Here is a 20,169-nt window from a genome sequence, read left to right as displayed (position 1 = left end):
CCAGCTGCTCTCCCCTGCAGACCTGGTCCCCTCCAACTGCCCTCCCCTACAGGCCTAATCACCCCCAACTGCCCTCCCCTGCCAGCCTGGTCACACTCAACTGCCCTCCCCTGCCGGCTCAATGGCCCCTAATGCCCTCCCCTGCAGGCCTGTTTGCTCCCAACTGCCCTCCCTTGCCGGCCTAATCATCAACAACTGCCCTCCCCTGCCAGCCATCTTGTGGCAGCCATCTTGCGGTGGTCATCTTGTGATGGCCATCTTGTCGTGGCCATCTTGTGACTACGTGAGGGCGGCCATCTTGTGGCAACATTGCGCAAGGGCGTGATGCCACCTAGGCTTTTATTATATAGGATCTACTAGGTGAGAGATCTAAACCTGGGGAGAGGGAAAAGTGCTGATTCAGAAAAAGAGATGGGCAAAAGGAGATGTAACCTAATTAGCCTCCAGTTCAGAGCACCAGGCACTGGATTTCCCCAGACCCACTATTAAAAGAGCAGCTCTGCCTGTGGGCATTTCTTAGCTAATGGAAAATTCTTTTAAGATTTTTTTTTCTCTATGCTTCATTCTGAAAAGTCTTCTCTGCACTTTCTTCCCGTTCACTAATTCTCTCTTCATTAAGTCTACTCTGCTCTTTACCCACTGAGTTTTTTTATTTCACTGAGAGTACCTTTCATTTATAGAAATCCTATTTTTCTGTTGTAAATCTTTTCTGTATTTTTAAAAATATCTTCATCCTTTTTCATGTATTTAGTTCTTTATTTCCTTAACAATTTTGAATCTACTTATTTTATAGTCTGTGTTTAATAATTCTATTGCCTGAAGTTCTTGGGCTCTCTGTTCTGCTTTTTTGTGTGTCTGCTGATTCTGGCTAATGATATGCGATCTTCTTGTGTATTTTGTAATTTTGGATTATGAAGCCATATTTGACAGGGATTCATTAGTGGGAATCTTGTGGCTGGGTTGAAAGCAAGTCTCTCCAAAGAGCTTTTACATTGGCCTTTGCCAGATGCCCTAGGTCAGTGGTCGGCAAATCGCGGCTTGCGAGCCACATGGCTCGCAAGCCGCGGTTTGCCGCTCTGTTGACTAATGAGTTTGCCGACCACTGGACTAGACTAAATGTTACCGAGTAGTTGGAAGCTGTGAGGATTAGGCAATTGTGGCACATTGTGTGCAAAGAGGTAAAGGGGAGTATATGACAGTGGTCGGCAAACTCATTAGTCAACAGAGTGGCAAACCGTGAACTCACGAGCCGCAGTTTGCTGACCACTGCCCTAGGTCAAAGCCAGGGCCATTTTTTTCATCTTTATCTCTTAGCTTTGGGGTTCTTGGACCAAAGAGTTAATAAAATTGAACCCCAATCCCTCCTGAGAGTAAACTTAAGACAGTCAATTCTAGAGTCTTGTTTTAACTTAGTCTGGGCTGAGACTTTATTAAGATTGAAATGTTATAAAAAGGAACAGAGAATGTGACAACATAGTTGGGACTGTGGCCAAGATTATGAATGGTCATGACCCAGAGATTCAGAATGGGCCAGGAGAGGCATGTTTACATCTCTCTGACTTCCTTTCCTCTGCCACCAGGATATCCCTCTCTTCTGATTGCAGTTCTTCTATGGTGATTTTTTGTGTATTGCACTTCTGCACACTGATTGAGGCTGAGATCTGTACGTATCTCGGTTCATCTTGCCTCTCGTGATTGAGCTCTTTCCAAATTCCCCTAACTTGTGCAGAGTTGCACACTCTCACCCATGGCCTTGAAAGGTTATCATTTCTCGCCCCCCCCCCCCGCCCCCAATTTCATCCTTCATGAATCATTCCCTTTACTTTGTGTGGAAATGATGATACCATCTCGGTCCTGTCAAGGAACAACAAAAAACAATAGTGTTGAACTGAGAGGAGCACCTGTGGTGGAAGAACCTATGGGGAACTGAGGGACCTCTTCTGCCTTCTTCCCAGTGACTCCCATGGGCCTGCAGAGCATCTCTCTCACCTGGCCCTGTGCTCCTTCCTGGTGAGGGAACGTCTCAAGGCAGCATTTCCTCTCCCTAGAGATTCATTTCTGAGCAAGAAACCTTCAGTGTTGTGTTTGGAAAGGGCTTTTCTCACATTTCCACATCCCCTCATGCAGGTTTGTTTTCCCCTCAAAATATGTGCTTGGATGCGATTGAGCACAACAACGAGCCATTGTTAGAGGAGACAGTGCTATACTTAGAACTCTCAACTCTTTAAAATAGATGTGGTACACTACTGCTCCCAAAAGTCTGAAATGCTAGAAAGTGAGGTGGGAATGTGTAGAAAATAAAATATAAACACATGGCCATGGCCAAAGATGCCTAGGAGGATGAAAGCTTAGGGATCTTTTGTTGATATAAATATGTAGTAGTTAAAAAAATTGCCTAACACTGTGTTTGTCTCTGACATTCAGGCAGCTCATAAAGGCTTTGTTCTGGTGATTTATACTAGATGCCTATAATAAAAATGCAGCCTCAAATCATGCAGCTGGGCACCATTCATTTTTCTTCCACAGACAGTTTCAGAACATACAGAACTGCAGCAGACCTGTAAAAGCTGTATCCTCACAGGAAATGCATGCCCGGCCATGGCAGCTGGCCCTCTTGGGTTTCTTCTTTTTTGTGGAGTCATTGGTGATGCTGTGGGGTTTCTAGTTTTGGTTTATGAGTGCTAGAAAGGAAGTATGAAAATAATACTTCCTTCCCCTTTTGAGTCGGAACTAATTGAGAAATCAGACAGATGGAGATGAACTTATCAACTTTATTATCAATAATGGCTTGATTTAAAACTGCAACTTGATAAATAGCAAATAGCTTCTAGTGCTTTCTACCTGAGTTGAACTCAGCTACCCAAAACTGTAAGCCTTCCACTTGGAAAAAGCTTATCATGTGGCCAGAGTAGACCAGCATGTACCATCTCTGCGGGCATGCTGATCAGAAGGCGCTCATGCAGACTTTGTTCTGATAATTTGTACTAGAGGCTATAATAAAAATGCTCAGCCAGAAGATACTGGCCCACATGTTCCTTTTCTCAAAGTCACTAGTCAGAAAAGCCACTTCTCATTGGGAGACAAAACAATATGGAGTCAAGAGCAAAGTCCAGCCATGGGGGCAGGAGGATGGAGAATGCCCAGTTGTGCCCTTGAATACCAGTTTTACTGTGTCTGCGAGTAGAGGTGAGACACTTTTTTTTTTTTAAGTGGATTCTGTGGGATTCTTTCTCCACACCACAAGTATATACTTGTCCTCTGAGGCCATTGGTATAGGCCTTTCTTACGTCGTCACTTTGATATGTATTTTCAGCTTCACATTTAGTATGGGGGGAGGAGTTGGCTGTTCTCTCCACTGCAGCATCTTGGAGAATTTTTTTTCCTTAGCTCTTTAAAATCTTGGCAAAGTTAAGAAGTCATTTTGCCATTGGCATCCCAGAAATGACAAGCGTAGGCTTGGTGATATTGGCATAGTTAGTGTAATCAGGCTGGGCCCCTCTGCAGAGCATTCTGTTACTTGAGGCAGAGGGTTCTTGTTTCGAGCTTTCATGTTTCCCAGCTTTCCACCACTGGTTACATCCTTATTATAGGCCTGGAGTTGGGGCAAGGAGCATAAGGGAGAATCAAAAGACATTAGTTTCCTCTGGAGCCTTTAAAGTATTGTATTCCAGATTTTGATGCATGAATATCCTTTCACAAGTATAAAAGCAAGAAGCATAATCAATCAATCAATCAGTCAATCAATCAATTTGTCATACTCTGCAGCTTTCTTAGGAGATGCAGACAGGCAGTAATATGTGATTATCAATAGTGTCTTGAATTTTCAGTGATGTTTGCCAACTCATAGGCCACCCCAGTGAGCAAGGTCAGGGGCTCCAACCCCAATTGATAGAAGAAACTGTGGGCCTATTGATTTGCCCAAGAACACAGGGAGCTCAGGGCCTAGTTAAAAAAAGAAGTAAGACTTGTCTGGTTCCCGTTGTTAGCTTAAAGCACCAGATTGCATTTCCTTCTGCAATATGTGCTAATTGTTCATTTCCAACAAAACACAACAGGGAATTTTTCCTTTATAGCTGGTTGTAAATGTTCAAGATGCCTGTAGTCACTCATAACCTTTGTTTACGTCATCACGCCAGTAAGTTCTCTTATCTGTCTTCTTGCTTGTTCTCTTCCATTGCTACATTTATGCAAAGAAGTGAAATATATATTCAAGCACTTCATAAACTCTCAAGTGGCGCATAAATGGTATTTATTATTATGATGAAAGTCATATTCTTGACTTAGCATCATTAAAAGATAAATCAAGCTATTTCCATTTCATAGTGACCAATAGGGTTGGGCAGGGAGTGTTACTTGTGTAACACTCACCTGAAATAACTTAAAATGACACATATCACAACAGCATGAGTAACAATAATATGAAGTTCTCAGTCATAGAAGTCTTTCAAAGAAGCACACATTGAGAAATTACATGTAGAGGGTAAGACAACAGAATGAAAGCATTAACAGAAAACAAAATAGACAACTTTAGGGGAAAATAAAAATATTTTTAAGTAGAAAAGATATCATTGGGGAAAATTATTTTTCTACCAGGTAAAAGAACAAATCTTCCTTTCATGTTCTTTAATATATATATATATATATATATATATATATATATATATATATATATATATTATATACAGGGCTTTTGCCCTGTGAGTGTTTGGCTTGGTTTTTTTATTTTTCCTTTTAACGTCCATGATTTCGTGGTTTGCTGTGAAGTTTCTTACTGGATATACTAGAGGCCCAGTGCACGAAATTCATGCACGGGTAGGGTCCCTAGCAGCTGCCAGCCAGGGCCTCCCTTTCCCCGGCTGCCTGTCACCGCTGCCAGCCAGGGGGAGGGGCCATGGGCGTTTGGCCAGCCAGCCCGGCCCTCTGGTCAAACTCCTGGTCAGACTCCTGGTCGACAGGACAATTTGCATAATAGGCTGTTATTATATAGGATTCCTATTAGATATGTAAAATTCAAGATAGGTTTTTCTGAAGAAATTCTGCCTCAAAATCTCAAGAGCAGCTTCTGTCCTAGTTTCCAGCTTGCCACATAGACTTCAGACTTGCTAGACTCCACAATCATGTAAGCTGATTCCTTGAAATAAATTGTATGTGTTTGTGGGGGGGTAAAAAAAAGGTAGGTTTTTCTTCCTAAATATCTGTTTCCTGATAGACTCTTTAAAAGGCTGTCCTCGGGACATTCCTGGAACTGATGAACATAGTAGGAGTACTTTAGACAGAATGGCATGTGTCTCTAGAAATTTGCTTCTGACATTCACAGGCTTGTCCCACCAAATTCGCTATCTGTACCAATAGTGAGTACCTAGCTAGCATTTCTTAGAGGTCCTCTGGTTCAAGTCAGTTGCTTCTGATCTTTTATATAAAGATGAAAGCTCTTATTTGGGATCATTAGAGCTTTTCACTCATGAAATTAATGTTTCTTATCTCTTTCATTGATTATTCTTGAGGTTTCAGTAATATGAAATAGTTTGTCATTCCCTTAAATCTCTCCAAGTGTAGAACCCTATTAGTTGAATTTTAGGATTGGTTAGGAAAGACTTGGCAATCTAAAATGAATTTTAGATTTGTATGGTTTAGCTTTTTTAATATTAATATACTTTTCTTAAAAACTGTAAACAAGAAACCAAGATGGCGGCATAGGCAAACACCTAAACTGCTGCCTTGCACAACAATTTCAAAACTACAACTAAAAGACAGAACAGACACCATCCAGAACCACAGGAAAGCTGGCTGAGTGAAAATTCTACAACTAGAAGGAAATAGAAAAGCTCACATAGAATTGGAGGTACGGCAAAGGGTCTTTGTGCGCGCAGAGAGGAAGGGCGGCTGAGAGCCTGGCTGACTTTCTCTGGCGGAAGGGGGAAAGAAGCCCCCGACCGCACTGAACCCCAGTTCCGGGCAAACCCCTGGGGACCCACGCTCTTACGGGGGGAGTCTGGACTCTCGGGCAGAGACTCGGGAGCCGGGGAAGGCGGAGGACTGAGAGCGTGCGCACGCCAGTGCGCACAAAGGCTGCGGAGGTTGCCACAGGCTTTCCCTAGTGGAAGGGAGTCAGAGGCTCCTGAATGCACTGAGCCCCAGTTCTGACTGCAGTGAACCCCAGTTCCAGGCGAGCCCCTGGGGACTCACGCTCTTGTGGGGGGAGTCTGGACTCTCGGGTGGAGACTCGGGAGCCGGGGAAGGCGGAGGACTGAAAGCACGCACGCGCCAGTGCGCACAAAGGCTGCGGAGGTTGCCACAGGCTTTCCCTAGTGGAAGGGAATCAGAGGCGCCTGACCGCACTGAGCCCCAGTTCTGACTGCAGTGAACCCCAGTTCCAGGCGAGCCCCTGGGGACTCACGCTCTTGTGGGGGGAGTCTGGACTCTCGGGTGGAGACTCGGGAGCCGGGGAAGGCGGAGGACTGAAAGCGCGCACGCGCCAGTGCGCACAAAGGCTGCAGAGGTTGCCACAGGCTTTCCCTAGTGGAAGGGAGTCAGAGGCTCCTGAATGCACTGAGCCCCAGTTCTGACTGCAGTGAACCCCAGTTCCAGGCGAGCCCCTGGGGACTCACGCTCTTGTGGGGGGAGTCTGGACTCTCGGGCAGAGACTCGGGAGCCGGGGAAGGCGGAGGACTGAAAGCGCACACGTGCCAGTGCGCACAAAGGCTGCGGAGGTTGCCACAGGCTTTCCCTAGTGGAAGGGAGTCAGAGGCGCCTGACCGCACTGAGCCCCAGTTCTGACTGCAGTGAACCCCAGTTCCAGGCGAGCCCCTGGGGACCCACGCTCTTGTGGGGGGAGTCTGGACTCTCGGGCGGAGACTCGGGAGCCGGGAAGGCAGAGGTCTGAAGGCACGCAAGTGCGCGCAAGGGCAAGGCTGACAGGGAAGCCAAGACTGAGACTCCACCCCATCCAAGCTGAGCACAGAGGCTATTGCAATTTGGCAAGTCTAATCCTATAAGGCTGTCTCCAGCACCGAACTTCTCCCAGCATAGACACAGCTGATCCTTACAGCCAACTGGCCTGGAGGTCAATTCTTCCCAGTGATACCAACAACAATCAAGACTTAATTACAACAAGGCTGTACACACAGTCCACAAAGGGGTGCACCAAGAGTGTCCACCTCAAGTTAACTGGGGAGGCAGACCCACTGGGCCATATTGGAAACCTAGCACACAAATCTACCTTACCAACTCAGGGAAGCAGTGAAAATGCGGCGTCAAAGAATCAGACCACAAACGAAAGAAATGGAGGAAAACAAACGACTGGATATAGAATTCAAAACCACGGTTATAAGGCTTTTTAAGAATATCCTAGAAAAGGCCGATAAATATAACGAGACCCTCGAAGATATGAAAAAGGACCAACTAGAAATTAAACATACACTGACTGAAATAAAAAATATTATACAGAGACCCAAAAACAGACAAGAGGAACACAAAAATCAAGTCAAAGAATTGAATTACAAAGAAGCAAAAAACACTCAACCGAAAAAGCAAAAAGCAAAAAAAAAATCCAAAAAGTTGAAGATAATGTAAGAAGACTCTGGGACAACTTCAAGCATACCAACATCAGAATTATGGGGGTGCCAGAAGAAGAGAGAGAGCAAGATACTGAAAACCTATTTGAAGAAATAATGACTGAAAACTTCTCCCACCTGGTGAAAGAAATAGACTTACAAGTCCAGGAAGCCCACAGAACCCCAAACAAAAGGAATCCAAAGAGGACCACACCAAGACACATCATAATTAAAATGCCAAGAGCAAAAGACAAAGAGAGAATATTAAAAGCAGCAAGAGAAAAACAGTTAGTTACCTACAAGGGAGCACCCATACGATTGTCAGCTGACTTTTCAACAGAAACTATGCAGGCCAGACGGGAGTGGCAAGAAATTTTCAATGTGATGAATAGCAAGAACCTACAACCAAGATTACTCTACCCAGCAAAGCTATCATTCAGAATTGAAGGGCAGATAAAGAGTTTCACAGACAAGAAAAAGCTAAAGGAGTTCATCACCACCAAACCAGTATTATATGAAATGCTGAAAGATATTCTTAAAGAAGAGGAAGAAGAAAAAAGTAAAGATAAAAATTATGAACAACAAATACATATCTATCAACAAGTGAACCTAAAAATCAAGTGAATTAAAAACCTGAGGGACAGAATAATCTGGTGAATATAATAGAATCAGGGGCATAGAAAGGGAGTGGACTGATAATTCTCAGGGGGAAAGGGGTATGGGGGGTTCAGGAAGAGACTGGACAAAAATCATACACCTTTGGATGAGGACAGTGAGGGGGAGGTAAGGGCAGAAGGTGGGGTGGGAAATGGGTGGAGGGGAGCTATGGGGGGAAAAAGGAGAAATAATTGTAATAATCTGAATAAAGATTTATTAAAAAAAAAAAAAAAAACTAAACAAGAGAAAAACAAATGTTCCAAGTTTTAACAATCCTGAATCCATCCCAAAGTTTTATTCAAAAAGTATTCAAAAGAACTGATTTTTCTAAAAACTTGATCCCTATGTCTATTTCATGTCTTTATACATCTCTTCTCCACAGACGCTAGTTGAATTTCAAAAGTAACTGCTGTCTTAGAAAACAAGGAAGTCATAGATATGTGGGGGCAACAGTGAGATGGGGGTGAACATTGACTCAAGTTAACTGTTTTATAACTGTCAACTTGTTAGAAGGTCATTTCTTTCACTTGAGAATGGGGGCTTTTGTCAGCCACAGGCAAGCATACATTGTTATCCAGGAAAATTTTGCTTTACTATAACATGGAAAATGCAATAATATAAACTTCCTGAGACATTAACAAATATGATCCCTATTCCACTGGAGATAACACACTAATGATCACAAAAGGTGTTAGTTATCATTTAATGGGGAAATATTATGTTGACATAGTGCGTAATTTTAGCATCTGTTGTGCCTTTGGGTTGTAAATCCAGACTGACGGACCTTTCCACATCGGATTCCCTTGTCTCCTAGAAAAGCTTGCTTATGTAAGATTCGATTGAGATGGGCATCTTGCATTTAATAACACTTCCATTCTGCAACTAGTATTTACTAAATACTAGTCTGTTGAGTAATTTTATTTAATTCACAGAACAATCCTGAAAAATAAGGTGTGTTTTTTTACCTAACAGATAAAGAAATTGAGGCCGAGAGAGGTTAGGTAATTTGTGCAAGGTCACACAGCTAACAAGTAATAGAGATGAGATTTCAACTCAGGTCTTTCTGATTCAATTTTGACCCAGTTTGTCAAATAGTAGAGGTCTTCTTGGTGATCAGGTTAATTGCCAATGAGTAATGCCAAATTAGTAACTGTTGGGAATGTTGTAGGAAAAAGGAATAGAGACCAGTTAACCTGCACAACCAATCTTGTTTTTTACTGGCTGCCAGCAACTCAAACTTTCTTATCTAACTTGGCTAACTGGCTGAGTATGAGGCTCCTCAAATGAACGCTCTAGTAGTTGGGCCATTGGCCTCCAACCCCAAAGTGAAGTCTAAGCAAATCAGTCTGTGTCATGTGAGAACTCTTTTCACCTAGCACAGAGGCAGGCCTAGCACTGCCAAGGTCAAGGGCTTTTCTTTTTTCTTTCAAGCCCAGAGATGAATGCCAGATCTCAGTATTCCAATGGTCCCTGGAAAAACAAGAGAGATTGTTCCAGTGCCATAGGCTCGTGGTCAGCAAACTGCGGCTTGCGAGCCACATGTGGCTCTTTGGCCCCTAGAGTGTGGCTCTGCCACAAAATACCACGGCCTGGGCGAGTCTATTTTGAAGAAGTGGCGTTAGAAGAAGTTTAAAAAATTTGGCTCTCAAAAGAAATTTCAATCGTTGTACTGTTGATATTTGGCTCTGTTGACTAATGAGTTTGCCGACCACTGCCCAGGAGGTAGGCAGACACAGGAGGAGAGCGGAATCCCAAATGAGAAGAATGGGTCTCTGATACTTAGGAGCAAGGAAATATCCTTGCCCTTGATCCTGATTAGCCTGGGTAGTGGAAATGGTGCGATAGGACTGGGAATGGAGAGGAGCACTGCAGCTCAAGGACAGCACGAATGACACTCTTCTTTTGAACACAAATTGTTTCCTGTGAAATGTATATTTATGTTTTTCTCCATTGTGAAAAAGGGGTTTAAACAAGAGAACATATAACATTCTCTTTCTCCTTTTCCCCTAGGCAATGCCCATGTTTAGGCATAAAGAGCATACATATTTATGTGGGTATATTTATGTAAATATTTAATATTTCCATAAAACTAGTAACTTTTGATGGTAAAATTCCACTTTAGAAAAATTAACGGACCAGTTTTAGCAAGCTTAATTATCATAGCTCAAGAGTATTTGTATTTGTTTTGGCTGATGAATAAAGAGCTCAGTGGTGAAAAGGGATGTGGGGGGTGAGGAAATGGGGGAACACTTTTCTCTACCATAATGAAAATTTATCTGTGTGGCAACTTTTGCTTTGAATATGAATTAGAGGGAGTGCATGCTTTGAGACATATTTATGGTTAACAGTAACATAAAGGCCCATTTTACTGCCTTATTTTTACTTAGTAAATCTTAATTACCTTCTCTTCATAAATTAAGGCATTTATCATATTATATCTCAGTCATCAGATTTGTCATATGTAGCATTAGTTTCACAGAATAATTCCTTTTGGGCTTTTTGCAAAACATCAACTTATAGTTTTTGTTTTAATGCTCCAGAGGAATTGCTGACTGGATTCTCAGTGAGCACAGTAGTCTTATCATACTGTCACAGTTTTTAAAGGAGGTACTGATACCAGTTGGACTAACTCTGGGTGTCATAGCATCATAAGCTCACGAGTTGAGGGTAAACTAGGAAGAGGTGAGAAATGGTGTGAATTACAGACTATTTTGAGAGACATGTAGTTTTATTCCTTTGAAGTACATCACAAACTATTTCCTGTTATAGGTTCCAGAGACTGGCTTTAGTGAATAGGTTTATTTGTAATTAGTAGAATTTGACATACTGTATTTTTCTGTGTATAAGATGCCCCCCCCCACTTTTCCAACCCAAAATTAAGAAATCAATATTTTAAACATAAAACAGAACACATTTTTATTTAGTAATTACCACAGGTAATGTTTATATACCAGTACTATGATTTATGCAGCATATCACTTTATTCAGCCTCTGTTGCATCCCTGCTCTCTTCTTCATCACTATTAGTTCCAGACATATCAATTTCTCCAACTTCTGTTGTATCACTGCTGTCTTCTGAGTCACTGTCTGTGTATGTGAGATCATCCTCATAAACTGGTGGCATTTTCTGAGCTAACTTTGTTCATGTTTTCATGGCCAGCCCTTTTCTCCTCATGAAATTGAAGCACCATTTTGCCTTTCCTATAAAATCAACAATGTTCATTTCATTGCATACATTCTTGCCTGACATTGAGTAAGCTTGGTTGACACACATAAGCCACTCTGGTGCTGCTCCATAATCCAAGTCTTAAGCCTCTGCTCCAAGTTTGCCCATTTTGCTGGTTTTCCTCTTAAGGCCTTCTTCTTTGGCATCTTAAGAAGTTGTTCTTTCTGTTTTCTCCACTGTCTGATCATACACTCAGTGGGAGGAGGCCCAAATTGTCTCTCTGCAGCTCTATTTCCATGCTTTTTTGCGTAGCTGATTACATTCAGTTTGAATTTTACAGAGTAAGACAATCGCTTACCGGTATTTATCTTTTTATTTTTTGACATCTTTATGGGCTCAGAATGCTCTGGTCCCTATTGCATCTGTGCATTCTCTACCTCCACCTCCAGTTTCTAGTTACCTGGCTTCTGACTGGTGAGGCCAAGAGCAGGATCTGATGAAAGACTGGAGGTGGGAGGAAAGCAGCTACAGGGTCTTACTCCTTCCCTCTTCTCTTCTGATAACATCTCTGGTAGTGGGTGGGCCTCTACCAGGGCTCCAGCTAGTAGGAGTCAAATCTACCATGTGTTCAGTGTTCTCCGAGTGCCTCGTCCTTAGCCCTGGGGTAGGACTGGCTTCCTGCTGTTGAGAATCTCCTAAGTGGCCTTCCTGTGCCCTCTGACATCTCAGCTCTTCTATCACCAGTGTAAAGTCTCTGCATTAAATGTGTCCTATTTTACATACTAAGTGGTTTCTTTTTCCTGACACATATATATTATAGAACAATTTTGCTTTCATTTCATAGCTTATGAATGTTGATAAAGGGAATGATAAATTATCCATTACCTCAGTTAATCAGATGTAGATAATGGGGCAAAGAATAATAAGATAAAATGACTGCCCTCAGGGAGCTCAGTCTGGCTGGGGAGACAGTGCTTAGCAGAGTAAGTGGGAGTGGAGGAGGACTAGACTAGGGTAGTGATGGGACATCCACCCTCATATCCTTTTTTGACCATGATCTGCCTAGTCTGTCTCTGTAGTCATGAAATTTATTGACTATCTCATCTCCTGCCTCTACCTATCATACCTTCCTTATCTTCTGATTAAATAAAAGAACTGGCCTCTTTCTGTATCCTTGAAGCCATTTACTTATTTGATAAGGCATTTCATGAGTGTTTGTGTCTAGGGATTTCAGAAGTCTAGCAATAAAACATTCCCCTGCTAATGGAGAAAGCCTGTAGGTCCACTCATTATCAAACCTCCACATGCCAGAGACTGTATGTTGAGTGTTCTGCAAAGTTAAAAGAACATAGTGTTTGCCCTCTAGGTGCTCACCATCTGAAAACAAACCTATAGAGATAGAAACTGGCAAGAAAAAAATGTTAGAAACAATATCTACCTTAACTTTTCTCCTGTAGGGTTTGGTTTGTGTTGCTGCTCCTGAGTTATGGCCAGGTGTTAGTAGTCTTGAAAGCTTACACTAGCACTCTTTATTCTTTGAAGATTTAAGATGGAATGTACTAGCCTGGGTTCTGGGGCTCTTACTTCCTGGCTCTGCCTCTTATTATAAGTGTCACCTTGGCCAAATGAATTAATCTCTATAATTCCCGTCACTATCTATAAGATGAGGATCATAATAGTGCCTGCCCTAGGATTAAATGGCAAAAGGTATATGATGTGCATGGCACACCTGCTGACACAGTGCAGTGCATGAGCATGATAAATACGTGTTCCTGCAGCCAGAGCAAAGTCTCCTAAGGCTCAGTTGAGAAAGGTGTGTTGTGTGAGTTACAAGGTTCATTGCTTTCCTTCCACATGAAGGCTGTTGTGGCTAATCCCGAGATCCTTGTAGTCACCTTATTTCAATTGCAAAGACAATTCTGGACCATGCTTTCTTCAGGACTAGTTAGTCTTGAATTTTCAAGTCACCTCTTTAATCACATCATACATGATTGGTTGTTGCTTCAGGGCACTTCCAGAAACAAGTTTGAGGCAGGTAAGACCTTTGTGGCAGGTAATACCTTAAGGAGATTCAGGTATCGCTGCCTCTCCAAAAACTTCCGTTAATATCCATCACCTCCCTCCTCATTTGAGTTTCACACCTATTAATTGAGCACCACTATTTTTTAGTTCTGTATTGGGCTTCAGGGATACAGGATGAACAGACAATTCCCATTCTCATGAAACTTAGTGTAATGGAAATATATGTAAACCAATTCAATGGACCGTGATGCAAACACAAATGGAAGGGTGTGGAAGGTCAGAGCAGTAGCTGAGAAGAATATAAGGAAAGTTTCAGAGATTTGGTGACATCTCAGTAGATCTTAAATGGATTAAGAATAGGGAGGGTCAGCATGGTTTGTGCTCTTTGGCCCCGTGAGTGTGGCTCTTCCACAAAATACCACGGCCTGAGCGAGTCTATTTTGAAGAAGTGGCGTTAGAAGAAGTTTAAGTTTTAAAAAATTGGCTCTCAAAAGAAATTTCAATTGTTGTACTGTTGATATTTGGCTCTGTTGACTAATGAGTTTGCCGACCACTGATATAGGGGAACTGGACCATATGTGTGGGTGTGTAGGGGTGTGATTGGAGATGAAAGTGAAAATGCAGGCAGGATCATGTAAGAGCTTGGCCTTTATCATGTAGACATTGGGGGCTGTTGAGTGATTTTAGGCAACAGAATGCTATAAGATTTGCATTTTAGCAGAATCATCCTTGTGTGGATGGTGAACTTGAGAAGGATGTTAGAGATGCTGGCAGGTTCCTGTTCCCACTGCAGATTTATTAAGGCCAGTGACAGAGCCCTCTTTACTTCTGTATCCTTGAAGCCTAATATTTTTTAGACATTTAAGAAATGTTGTAGAATAAAAACAGCCTAAGTTGAATTTCCCAATTCTGCATCCTATCCTCAGAACATGCTGACCTAGACCTCCATCTGTCATAAGCAGCTTGACTAAGATCATAATAAATTATTTTTGGTTGGCATTCTTTTAACTGGCACTCTCTATTTACTAGCCCCTCTGTGCAACTGTAGTGTGGTGATGATTGATGCTTGTAATTCTGACCCTGAAGTACTTCAAGACTTCTAAATCATCAAAATCAGATTAAAGTATATTCAATATCACTGCAGTGTTTGTGTGTTTTACTGCATTCTTATTCTTTGGAAATTAATGGTTTATCATGTGCCTGTGTACTCAGTTGCACGTAGGCACAGCAAGAGTCCATGGTCACCCCCAACTCTGCTCTCTCTCCTAGTCCCTGCCAGGCACAGAGTGTTTATTGGCAATGTGTGCCTAGAAATAGACAAGCAAAACAAACCCAGGTTTTCTTCTTTCCTAGGAGGAAGCAGGTTCGCCCCAAAGGGGCAGACTGGACAGAGATGAGAGAGGAGGCAGTAGTTGGAAATATAGTGGGAGTACTAAGGCAAGAACTGGTACAGACTAACGAGATAGGCAGTTTACAAGCGAGCTCACGCTAGGGCCTGAGGCAGCTTCGCAGTCTTGTGTGCCTTGACCGGAATCATCAGGCCTGAACTTGGCAGCAGTGTCTACCAGTTATATTTGTATTACAGTAACAACTGTTCAGTAAAATGCCAAACAGCAAGTGAAAACATTAATAATTAGAGCATCCTGTTCCCCACACTCACACATCTTCTCGTGAAACCATTATTAGTGCAGAGCTGGCAATATGATTTGGCCCAGAGTGCAGAACTCCAAATAGAGGCTATGAGATGACTGACTCCATTCTGTTACCTGGCTTCCGGGAGAAAAGGCATGTGGGAGTTGTATATTGCTGTAAGTAGAGATGTCTCTTAGTTTCATTGTACAGATTTGGTTTTCAAGTCTGTGTTTGATCAAGTTATGCCTGTGTCAGGGAGCCTCACTCATTGTCCAAGCCTGGAGAGGCAGTCCCCAAAACACAGGAATTGTTTGTCACCCTCTAGGCAAGGGCACAGGTGGATTTTAGAGCTAGCTTTACCATTTGCCAACTCTGTGATTTTGGGTGAGTCTCTTGGTATCTCTGGGTCTTAGTTTTTCTTTTTCTGAAATATTGGAATAATATAAGTTCCTTCTTTACAAGGGTTGCTGTGAGGCTGGAATACAATGCTGGATGTGAAAATGCTGAACTGGGAAGCCCTATATGCATAAGAGTATACTACAGATACTAAAGCACATGATAAATATTCTAATAAAAATAGAAATGTTTCATCAGCAAGCACAGTGTCCTCAAAAATTTCCCCAAAGTACAATGGGGAAAACGAACTAAAATTGAATTCCTACTGTAGAGTAGATGTTCTGGCTGTTACTCTAGCCACTCCACGAGCTCACATGAAATCTCTGTTTTAGAGATGAGGAAATAGCTTCTGGTCTCAGCAGTATATCCACGTAGCACAGGTGGGATGTGGGCCTGGCTCCAGAACTTAGTGCTCCTTCTCCTTCTCTCTAATTGTCTGTATTATTCCATCCCTCCCTCCTCCAAAGTTCTTAAAAGCTGTTCATGTCCTTTGGGGCTAGGAAATTGCCATTTCTTGGCCGTCCACACCTGTAGGTGTGGCAGGGCTGATCCAGAGGCCCTGAGCTCTAAGAGACCCTGTGGGGACCAGCAATTCGGAGAGAGTCGGGGTGTAGGGCACAGTTGGCCAGACCTGGACTGGAGGCAGGTATGCCCCTTTCCCAGCCCTTGAGGAAATGGCTGTAGTCCTGTAATTTCCAGAGTTCATCTGTCAAAGCGTGTTTCAACCTCATGCAGGTTGTTTGGTGAGCTGCTTCTTGGGTCCTTCTCCCAGGAATCAGTGCTTCTCGTGCATTCTGACCGGCTCCTTGCTCTGCTTGCAGAGGGAGTGAGGTTAAATTTATTCCATGTAGTAACCACTCTGCTGAGCTTTTCTGGGACCCTCCTGTTAACTTTGATGCCAGGAATAGAGGAAAGGATCCCGAGGTGGCAGTTCATTACCTGCCCAGTGGAACCCACTGCCGCATGCATTTTCTTTTATATATAAAGTTTTCACGGTTCCAGACTAACAGAGTCAGCTTATGAACTGGAGCTGCCCACTCAGAGAACCAGAGAGAATGCCTGTTGAAGGGCCAAATTGAATATTCAGGGAGGATGTCAGTGTGTGGGAGAAGCATTTGTTCAGACTGGAGCTGTGTGTCGTGTTTCCATAGGTTCTCAACAGGAGGTGCGTAGAGGCGGCAGTAATGACAGGCCTGGCACTGAACTGCCACATAAACAAGAAGTCCTTGTTTGACAGGAAGCACTACTTCTATGCAGACCTCCCTGTAAGTATGCTTTGTGATCGCCCTCTGTAAGTTCTCAGAGCTGGGGGGGTTGGAGCTGGGGAGGAGGGCTGTGCCTCACATGTTTCCCATCAGAGGTCTGTCCATCACAGCAGGAAGTTCTGCCCGACCTGATGAAGGCAGGTGCCCCCTGATGTTTACTAGATTGGATGCAATTGTCCTGATTGCTGACTCCTTGCTTACCCTCATGCTTCTGGTGGCTCGCTCATAATTGAATGGGGAGTAGAAGAAGCCAGTGTTCCCAGGCTCAGCCCAGCCGTGGTGTTTGGCGCTAATTGCCTGTTAGGACAAAAGCTAACTCTGGGGCTGATGTAACGGTAAATGCGGTAAATGCGTACTGTAGCTCTGTAGACACAGCGAGAGCTTCCCTCTTTCAAGTTGATGTTCCCAATAATAGGACCGTCACCTTTGGAGACATTTCTGTCATCTCACAAGGAGCAAGTAAGTGGACGGTAGTAAGCAGAACCATGCACCTGCAGCCTAGACTCACAACAGGAATCGGTTGAGCAGTAAAGCCAATGTTAACCTGCTTTTTCCTTAAAATTAGGAAGTGTTTTTCTTTTAGAGAAGCCAGTGTGAACTGGAGCCAGTTTTTTTTTATAACATTGAACAGAACCAAAACTGCAGTGTTGAATGAGTTTCCCCAAATCATGTTTCATTTGATTGGAGCCTCTGATACTAAGTATATGGCCCTTCTTCAGATTAAAAAAAAGAAAAAAAAATGGGGGTGAGGATATTGCTTCCCATTCTCCTTGAACTGGAGACTGGGGTGAGCTGGTTTTTAGTGGGTGAGAGCGAGGGGAGAATTAAATAAAAAATACAACTAGAACCTGAATTCTCCAGCTGCTGCTTGGACCCTCTGGTTGCAGCCTTTTAGCAGATCCTCCTTTTTCAGAGAATGGAGAGCATGAACTGGCATTTTTACACCTTTTAAGAGTGATAACCAGTTTGGTTAAGGTGGGGGACTTAGTACTATGGGACTAAAATGAGAAGTTTTGATTATGTGCGTCTTTCTATTCTTTCTGGCCCAGGCAGCTCAGATGATCCAGAGTTAGTGTTGTCAAATATTACATGGGACATACACTAAAAAAATTCTTTATCCGAATAAGCAGTTTATTTAAATTATTCTAATTTGAATTTAAGCATCCTGCATTTTATTTGGCAGCCCTACTCAGAGTTTAATTTTTATAAATTGAGACTTCCTTTTTGCACAGAGAATGAGTTGGCCTAAAGCAGTGATTCTGAAAGTGTGGTTCCCCAGACCACTAGCATCAGCATTTCCTAGGAACTTGTTAGAAATATAAATTCTCAGGTACCATCCCAAACCTGCCATCACAAACCTGCAGTCAGAAACTCTTCAGGTGGAGCTAGTCTGTGTTTTGACCAGCCTGCCAGGTGATTCCGAAGCAGCTAAAGTTTGGAAAACGCTGGCTGGGTGGCTAGGAGCACAGACTGTGGAGCCTGACCTTCCAAGTTCAAATCCTAACATTGATGCTTACTAGCTCGATGACTTGGGACAAGGCCCTTAATTCCTTCTGTGCCCTGTACCTCTTGCTAGGATTGTTGAGAGGATCAAGAGGTGTACCGAACTGAGAACACAGTATCAGGGACCCCAGCAAGCTGAAGCAGATGCTTCAGCTGTTGCTCTCTGTTCTTCTCCAGTTCTCCCTATTGACCTGCTGTCTCTAGCGTGTGTCGATGCATGTGTGTATTTGAAAGCAGTTCTTCCTCTCTACTTAGAGGGAGGTGAGGAAGTCCTTGTGATATCCATCAGCATTTTAGTACCGCGTACTTTCCATTAACTGCATATGAGCATTTTCTGGCTAGAAGAATAAGGAAAGTTGGGTCAAGGGGGGGCAGCTGGCACAATTGGTTAGCTTAAAGAACAGGAACAAAACAAGCTTATGCATACTAGCAACTGCTGTCAACCGTGCTGAAAGTAGATAGCAAAAAGCTTAGGCGCACTTCCCAGTAAGGAGGGTCTGTCAGGAGCAGTAATCAGATGTAGGGTTAGGCTAATGAAGTAAGTGGACACAATACATTCCCTTAGAGGCCTCTGACAATGAGATTACTGTTATTCCCCCAAATGGTACTTCAGTAGGGAAGACAGGATTCGGGTCGTTTATTGCACCATTATTTGGGGCAGGGGATATCCAGGGAGGGTAAAGGGGGATAGGAAAAGCCAGAAGAGGCCAGGCTAAATTATGGCTGAAAGGCATAAAATAATTTTTCTTCTCCTTTTTGTTTTTTTTGGTTTTGTTTTGTTATGTTGTATTTTTAGGTAAGTCTTTAGGTTTGTGACCTTAAAAGGAATAGTGAACTGGACCCTGGGCTTTTATTTGTGGACTGGTGACTATATAATTCCTGTTTGTGTGCAGGCAGGCTACCAAATTACCCAGCAGAGGCTCCCGATCGCTGTGAAGGGCAGCTTGGCGTACAGTGTCTGTGTGGGGAAGAAGCGGAGTCAGGTGATCAACAAGACAGTGAGGATCAAGCAGATCCAGCTGGAGCAAGACAGTGGCAAGAGCCTTCACGATGACCTGCGGTCCCAGACGCTCATTGACTTGAACAGGGCGGGTAGGCTTAGAGATTCTCCATTAGTTTTCCTCTCAGCCTCCCCTCTCCCCTCCAGTTTCCCCAAACAAATTGAGGACGCAGGCCCAGAAGCCTGACAGTGGAGATCAGAATATCCGCATTGGTACTGGCCCAGCTGCTCAGAGAACTGTGATTACTATTGGGCTTGCTAACAACCCACCCCTAACATGAGACAAACGTAGCTGCCTCATCAGACCCAACAGCTTGATATCTTAAGCTGACTTTAAAAGAAATGATCCAAAGTTAAAGATTAAAAAGTGAGGGAAAAGAGAAGTAATTCTGAGGCTAGGACCTACTTTGAGAGTCCTTTAGTGATGCATGGTTTTCCAAAGATTTCAGCCTAATTTATCTGCTGGTCAGATTGGAGAGCTCAGTCAGGTTGACTCTGCCTCTTGTTTGGTAGGAATTGGCCTTCTGGAAGTGGTCCTGGAGCCTGATATGTCCTGTGGAGAAGAGGCAGCAACAGCTGTCAGGGAGCTGCAGCTGATACTTCAAGCCCTGGGGACCAGCCAGGCAAACATGGCAGGTACAAGCTCACAAGCAGTGTCCCTCCTTCTACACCTCCTCCCTTTCTGCTTCTCGGGTCTCTTTGCACTTAAGTTTTATTCTCTGCATCAGCTGCTTTGAGGTAGTTTACATCTTTTTTTCAGCTTTATACATTCCTAATTGTTTATGTGTTGTTGTTTTTAGAATTTTCCTTGGATTCTTTTCTCAGCCCTTAACCAGAATAAACACACTAACAACAAGGGTACAGAGGCCCTGGGCCCAAGCTTGTGAGATTAGGAGTTGCAGGAGTAGATGCTCTGTCTGGCTTCGTGCATCAGAATGTTGTGAGGGTTGATGAAATAATGTGTTTGAATGGTTT

The 20,169-nt window shown here is 43.2% G+C and overlaps 1 protein-coding gene across 4 annotated transcripts in view; it reads left to right on the top strand.

Annotated features, from left to right (window-relative positions):
• GATB (glutamyl-tRNA amidotransferase subunit B) overlaps positions 1 to 20,169 on the top strand; it is an 80,348-nt gene that overhangs the window by 13,983 nt on the left and 46,196 nt on the right. For 2 of the 4 annotated variants that reach the window (XM_080676530.1, XM_080676529.1), the window contains exons 3-5: positions 16,578 to 16,691; positions 19,088 to 19,286; positions 19,708 to 19,830. In XM_080676530.1, the coding sequence (XP_080532656.1) occupies positions 16,578 to 16,691; positions 19,088 to 19,286; positions 19,708 to 19,830 (436 nt within the window). Of the gene's footprint in view, positions 1 to 15,104; positions 15,207 to 16,577; positions 16,692 to 19,087; positions 19,287 to 19,707; positions 19,831 to 20,169 lie in introns of those variants that run through there. The other 2 variants (XM_080676532.1, XM_080676531.1) reach the window with 2 other exon arrangements.

The sequence above is a fragment of the Plecotus auritus genome (genome assembly GCF_963455305.1).
Source record: "Plecotus auritus genome assembly, chromosome: 6".
Lineage (NCBI taxonomy): Eukaryota > Metazoa > Chordata > Mammalia > Chiroptera > Vespertilionidae > Plecotus > Plecotus auritus.
This window is presented reverse-complemented; position numbering and strand designations above follow the sequence as displayed.